This window comes from Etheostoma spectabile, chromosome 3 (genome assembly GCF_008692095.1).
Source record: "Etheostoma spectabile isolate EspeVRDwgs_2016 chromosome 3, UIUC_Espe_1.0, whole genome shotgun sequence".
NCBI lineage: Eukaryota > Metazoa > Chordata > Actinopteri > Perciformes > Percidae > Etheostoma > Etheostoma spectabile.
In genome coordinates, this window is record NC_045735.1 from 5,216,684 (window position 1) to 5,223,916 (window position 7,233).

Here is a 7,233-nt window from a genome sequence, read left to right on the forward strand (position 1 = left end):
CACACACACACACACACACACAGACGCACACATGGGCACACATGTTCAATCAGCTCACATTGGCCAGAAGTGTCTCCAGCTGTATAATCTCCTTGGACTTCTGAGTTGCGTTGTGAGCTCCCAGCATGCTCAGCAAGCGCTCCATCAGGGCCTTGTATGCCGCCAGGATCTGAGAGGCACAACAACATCAGCGCTAATAGACAGGAGGATCTGCTACATCATCAGTAAAGGCCGGTGACAGGGGTGACATGTGGCAAAGTGGACAGGATAACAAAAGCACAGCGGGCAACAGAGGAAAACAGGTGGATTGATGGAGAGACAGACGAGTCAGTCGGACAGATGGAGGAGGAGAGGAGTGAATGAGGGAAAAGAAGGATTAAGGAAAGAAAGGGGGAAATGAGGGCAGTAGTAGGGGAGGGGAGGAGGAGAAGGGGCCAAATGGACAATTATGAGGTGAAGGAAAGAAAAAAATGAAAGAAGGAGGGAGGCAAGGTTGGAGGAAGAGGAGAGGTAGAGTGGGGATGGAGGCAAACAGGAAGTAGGGGATTAGTTAGATAGCATAAACATTTGACTAAAAGGGGAAAGAAAAGAGGGAAGGGACGGAGGAAGAAAAGGGGAAATTGAAGGATGGGTTGACAGCAGAGAGAGGGAGATGATGGGATGGCGTAGGGGATGAAGACGCATGTTAACCTTCACACTGTCCTCATCCTGTCCCAGGTAAAGGGTCCTCTCAGGCAGTGTGAGCCCCTCCTGATCCACCTGCAGAAAGAGACGCACACATGCAGTCAGCAGCTCACGCAGAAATCACATTACTGTGTGTGTGTGTGTGTGTGCGTGTGTGTGTGTGAGTGTGTGTGTGTTCGCTAAGCCTTAAACAGATGCACATTCAAAGGATTTTAGTACAAGCCATTTAACACACTGTATGCTAAGCATGAATTATTTATAACATTTAATAAATAATGCCCACATGTAGAGTCATTGTTTGTGTCGGACTGCTATCTATCTTTTATTAAATCTCAGATATTAGCCAACTCATTTTATTCGATTTTGAATTTTTAAGAGAAACTGAAGTATTTCTTTTTTTGGGCTACTCCTACTTCTTAAGCCAAACAATCCACTCTTAAAAAGTGGATTATCTGAAAATGCTTTCTTACAAAGCTGAGAAAGGGGGTGTTTGTCCTAGCTCATGAAAAGTTACCATTAAGGAGATACATGGTTTTTAAAGGCCAGCGCCAGTCTCGATGTTTCCCCTGGTATGAGTTATACTATATGTTCAGGTTATTATAATTTATTCTCAAACTCTGCATCCGATCAGATGTTACAAATTTCAAGGTGTTGGTCTATAACAACTGAAAATAAACTTTAACTGAAGGTTAAAATATTATATAGTATCTATAATAGAACACTCAAGTTTCACTTACTAGCTTTTTCTGTAGCTTTTATCCATATCTTACAGCCCTTTTTCAGAACTTGCTCTGGTGTCATTGTTGCATCATTGCTGAAGAGGGTTTTTTGAAATACAATCAAAAGCCCCGAAAAAAGCTAACAAGTGAACCTTGGGTTTAGAATATCTTATCACAGATGTGTTCCCAAAGTTAAGAATAAAGTCATGCTCAAGTTTAATTACTCCAACTTATGGAGCTAATACTATAATGCACCTAAAGTAATGTCATCAGTTTCCTGTGATTGTGCTTTTTTCTGATGATTTTCCACCTGACAAGACATTCAATGACACACACACATGGCCTTACAAACACATGCATCATGCTTTCACAAACATACACCGTTCCCCAACATCCTTTATCTCACCCTGATTGCATTTCTGGAGGAGTTTTTGTCGTCCACATTGACAGTGAGGGAGAAGAAGACAGCGGTGCTGTACACTCCCTGGGTCCTGTACAGGAGCTCATTAAAGTCCAGCCTCTGCGGGGCGCCCTCTCTCTCCCACCCAGCAGCACCGGGAGGAGCCCCCACCAGGTCCCATCCCCCACAGCTGTCAATCACCTCCGTCATGGGGTCAGAGCCCAGCTTGTCGATCTCCTGGATGTTGATGCAGGATCGATAGAACTCCTTGACCTTGCGCTCTGCTGAGTCTGGGCCACGCCTTCGTATTGGGTCCAGTAGGAGGCGCTGTAGTTTCTCCTCATTGTGCTCTCCTATTGCCGTGATGATGCCGTAGCTGAGCTTGTCCTCAGGGATGCCGTGGCGCCTCAGCCAGCCTCCACAGGCGAAGGAGTAAAAGTCCTGGCAGGGTTGGATGGTTGGGTCAATATTGGCCTGAATGAAGCGCGCGGCCCGCAGCAGAGAGCGTTTGCGTTGACAGTCCTGTCGGCACTGTGGATCCTGCTGAGCGTCCAGGGAAATATACTTAAGTGCCAGCATGCTGCCCAAGATAACGCACATGCCAGCAGCAAAGACCAGTGCAGAGAGGAGGCAGATCTCCCTTCGGCTCCATCGAGGAAGCCCTCTGCTGCTGCTGGTGCTGCTCAGATCTTTGTTCCGTCCGTTTGACATGGACCCTCCCCGGCCACGTCCCATATGACGGTCCAGGCTGCCCCCCAGGTGAAGGGTCATGCCATTGCTGAGGATGTCACTGCTATAACGACCACCGTATTTCACTTCCTGGAACTCATCATAGTGGGCTGTTAGTGAGTATGTCTTCTCCATGGCAATGGACTGTCACCAGGTTAGAAATAGGAGCAGGGCGTAAAGAGAGAAAGTGATGAAAGAGGAGTTCTTTTTTATGTTTAGTGTATAGCCATGACTACTCCTAGTGAGACAAAAGGGACAACTCCAATCACAGGGCAAAATACTACAAAGTGATTTCAAAATCCTGTTGGCCCTCTTTAGGCAAAGTCCCCTTTATTCTTTTCAAATCAGAAGCCGTCAGAGCAAGGGGCTCCCATTGTGTATGAGGAATCTCATGGGTCCTGCTCTCTCTCTCATCCTCTTTCTCTCTGCTCTCTTTCCATTTGTTCTCCTCTCTTCCCCCTCTCCAGCCAGATACAGGTGACCTGTCGATAAAAATAGAAATGAGATAGGGGAAGGCTGTAAGTCGAGAGAGAGAGAGAGCGAGAGATAGGAAATTGAATCCATGATTACCACAGCAGAAAATGACAAAATAGCATCTTTTTGGGCACATTTTCCCCACTTTGTCTTGTCCTGTTGTTTGTCGGCTAAAGCTGTTGAATTGATTGGTGATAGTCATCCCGCAGAGAGACAATGTCTCCGGGTGACTCACGGCTTCGGAAGGATCAATGGAGACAGGAGCAGAGAGTTGAGCATCATCAGCTGGGCATGGAGAGGTGTGGCAATCACCATAACTTAGCTTGTGTCAGTCCATATTGATGTAAAACTTTATATTATTACAGAAGGATAGGGATAATTTATGTCCTCTGCCTAACCATACTACAGAAACACACATACACACACACACACACAAACAGACACACACACACACACACACACACACACACACACACACACACACACACACACACACACACAACAAACAGAGGGCATCAGCTGATGCAGGAGGTTTTAAAGCCATAACAAGCTATCACATCACAAACAACTGCCATACATCTCAAAGTGTTTTCATTTATACTGAGGATAAATATATTTGAACACATATTTGAAGACTTCCAATACACTGGATTCACAACATGTGTATGCATTAATGTCATGCGGCAAAAACAACCAGTGTGTGTGTGTGTGTGTGTGTGTGCGTGCGTGTGTGTGCGTCTGTGTGTGTTTGTGCTTCAGTGGCTAGATACAGTGAACTTGCTGAAAGCTGTGAAGGCGATCTGTGAAAATTGATCCCTGTTATCTCCTCTGAGAATAGCAAACTTCAGCACTGATGTCTTTAACAAGCCTCCCTCGCCTTATGGTACTGCTGTTTGTAGATAAGAAAAAAAGAACAAGAAAGATAGAAGCAAAGAGAGAAAAGAAATAAATAAAATGTTTACTGTTTAGGCTACAGGTAAAAAAGTAGTGTGTATCTCATCCTGTGAGAGTTGGTAGTACAAATAATAAGGTAATGGCAAATGGGTGGTGAGTGCTTTATTCCGTTTTAGGGGGGAAAGGGAAGGATGACAGAAAGAATAAAGGGAAAATAGTGCTTGGCTGTAGAGATAAAATTGACTATCATTGCAGAGATTTGGTGTTCCTGGTGGCAGTAACACTTGACTGTGTTTGTTTGTGGGAAGCCAACTACGGGTTCTCCTTGCAACAGCCCTAGGAAAATTTTTCCAATTGAATAATTCTGAAGTATATGACTTACGTTCAGTGTCAATGCAGGGTTTTGTGAGGCCCTCACATAGCAAAGAAGAAAGGAAAGCCTGAATTAAACCTCCTATGTAGCTACCAGGGTCTATATGACAAAAATTCCATCATCTGGTCTGCGAGGGTACTCACTTCCAAAACTTAATGATACCAAGAACAATCCGCACAAAATATCCGCAAACAATCAACGGGGTATGAACTGACGGTGCCTTTCTATTCTTCCGAAAAGCCATTTGTCCAACAGACCCTTATCTCGAAAACAAACGGGCATTGTTTCAAAGGGCTATTTCTCTGATGACACTCTCCCAAACAGAAGCACATGGCTAATTATTTAGCGAAGGATTTCTTTGGAACTTCCTCCTAAGGCAAAGGCAAGAGCTTCCCAAACTCTGCCTCTGATTAGCGTACCCTATTCTAACCCTAACTGGTATTTTTTTTCATGCCTAAAAATAGCCAACCTACAAAGACAACAAGTATAAGTTAATCAGAGGCGTAGTGGGGCGGGTCAAAATCATACACTTTTTGCCAAGATTATGCTGAGTGCCAGCCTCTTTGGACAAAAGGATGACAATGTCTTAGATAGCTAAACAAAACGAACATATGATTGCTTTATGCAAATATGGTTTCAAATAAAAACTTGATTGGCTGTATGGGAAAAAGTTCTCATCTATGTAGATGGAAAACTAACATTATTCACACAAATGAATGCAAAACTAGCGGGCGCCATCATGTAACCAAAAAACATCAAATACAATTTTTTTTTTCTCCCTTTTGGTTTCTGATTTCTCCCGCAGTTCTCCTGAACACAGGAAACGTGATTTACAGAGCAGATATTAAAAAAAAAATTATTTCTTAAGAGTCTGCTAATTGATTTACAGAATCACTGTGACTGCCTAAACCGGTAGAAAAAACCCCCTAAAAAATAGGTAGTATTCATACAACAAAGGCCAACAAGAATATAAAGTATACACAATGTGTAGTTAAAGAGCCAAAACTGACACACACATCGGCATGGTCTTTTAGTGTGCAGGTAAGGGTTGTGGCTGTGTGTTAAATGCGTCCGACTTGCATGCTCTTTAACCTAATTAACCTTTAACCGAATTACATGCATGATAGAAGAACATGTTGGCATTCAATTGTCATTGCCTGTAATGTTCTAAGTTCTGCAGAATCATCCAATATCAACATTTTGTGTGGTGATAGAGTTGCTTTGTCACTGTACTAGTGACCTCTGTTGTTTGGTCTGAATGCTTGCACAGTGGACTGAGGAAATAGAGGGGACAGGGGGAACCTCCTGCATGATACATCCAATCCCTGTCCTGCTGAGGCTCATGCACTGCCGGGGAAAAAGAAGCGACTGGTGGACACATGTAGCACATCCAGTATCTGCCTGCAGTCTCCTCCTGCCAACCGTAGTAGTGGTGATGCTGTGGTAGACCAGTAGTGTTTTGAGCCAATGTTTAAGCTCCATTACACATTCACAACCACTTCAGAGGCCGCAGCTATTGTGAGGAATCAGTTGCCTGAAGTCCATGGCCTTTTAAACCAAGTAGAAGCACTTGTGAGACTTCTTACGGTTGTTTCTACTGCTGAGTGGAGATTCAGTGTTCCGAGGAGGTTGAAGACCTGGCTGAAGAGCCCAATGTTGAAAATACGCATTAACAATTTAGTGGTCTGTCACATTCACAAAGAACTACTGGATAAAATCAACAAGGAAAACCTTTGCAAGTTGGCAAATGAGTACAGAAAGCATGTGTTTGGTTCTTCCATGTGAGTAGAAGAGACAGGACAGTATGGAAGGGTGGATAGATAGATAGATAGATAGATAGATGTTTATTGATCCCAAGAAAAATGGGAAATTCCTGTGTTACAGCAGCAAAATCAGTCACAAAGCACAAAAATATAAATATAAATGAAATACTAGGAAAAATATACATACATACAATATACATGAAATAAAAATACGAATAAGTAAAAAGAACAAATACTTGAATATGTACAGGATGGGGGAACAAAAATGTGCAACTGCTTAAATAATATGCTAAAATGTAAATGTAAAAAAAAACAAATGTCCAGGTTGCATTAGTGCAGTAGTGTGGTGTCCAAAAGTCTCATCTACCACCCAGTGATGACGTGTTAAAAACTGTTAGTTAGATAGTTAGGATACATGGAGAGATGGAATTGAATAGATAGTTGGAGAACAATGAAAAATGTTCTTTATATTAATTTTTGGTTTTGTTTTTGACAATCTTGCATTCAGAGTGACAAATGAGTAGAGTATCTATTGTGGTATTCATTTTCCTATCCTTTTGGATCGTTACTTCCTACCCTGGTATAATACAGTGTTGGATGTATAAAAATGATCCAGCCTTCTTCACGTATGTGTGCCGCACCGAAGATTAGCACCAGGAATGTTAATTATATTTTGATTTATTTATAACTAACGGTTCTTGTTCATGCATTAAAAATAATAATTAAAGTAATGATCAACATTATCATATAATTAAATATCAATTTTGCTGCTGTCTATCTGCAATTGATATTAACAAATACTGATTCAACCTGCACAGTTGGTAAAAGCTTTTTGCTTTGTCTTTTGCAAACGCCTGTGGTTTGGTGGATGTGTCTCTGACAATCGTCCTTCTCAAGTGTATTATTTGACATTTTCAGAATGAGCAGTCAGTTATGGATTAAAAGTTTGTTTAACAGTGGAGGAAAATGAACATTTTTTCCCGTTCTGTGTCTCCCTCACTACTCAAACCAAAGTTACCCTTGAGTAGCAGTGATAACAAGTGCAGAGGGGACTGGGCATTCCATCGTGGCTGAGGGAGGGGGGAGGGGGGGTATTGTGTCTCTGTGCGGTGTCATTATCAATTCAACGTATCATCCATCAATCCTCTGCCTTGTTACACACACACACACACACACACACACACACACACACACACA

General features: G+C 42.6%; 1 protein-coding gene across 2 annotated transcripts in view; it reads right to left on the reverse strand.

Annotated features, from left to right (window-relative positions):
• The window catches only part of ecel1 (endothelin converting enzyme-like 1), a 37,550-nt gene that overhangs the window by 26,265 nt on the left and 4,052 nt on the right, over positions 1-7,233 (reverse strand). The window contains exons 2-4 of one of the 2 annotated variants that reach the window (XM_032507087.1): positions 1,810-3,014; positions 691-759; positions 59-169 (exon numbers count right to left, since the gene is read on the reverse strand). In XM_032507087.1, coding sequence (XP_032362978.1) covers positions 59-169; positions 691-759; positions 1,810-2,667 — 1,038 coding nt within the window. In that variant the 5' untranslated portion in view covers positions 2,668-3,014. Of the gene's footprint in view, positions 1-58; positions 170-690; positions 760-1,809; positions 3,384-7,233 lie in introns of those variants that run through there. The other variant, XM_032507093.1, reaches the window with a different exon arrangement.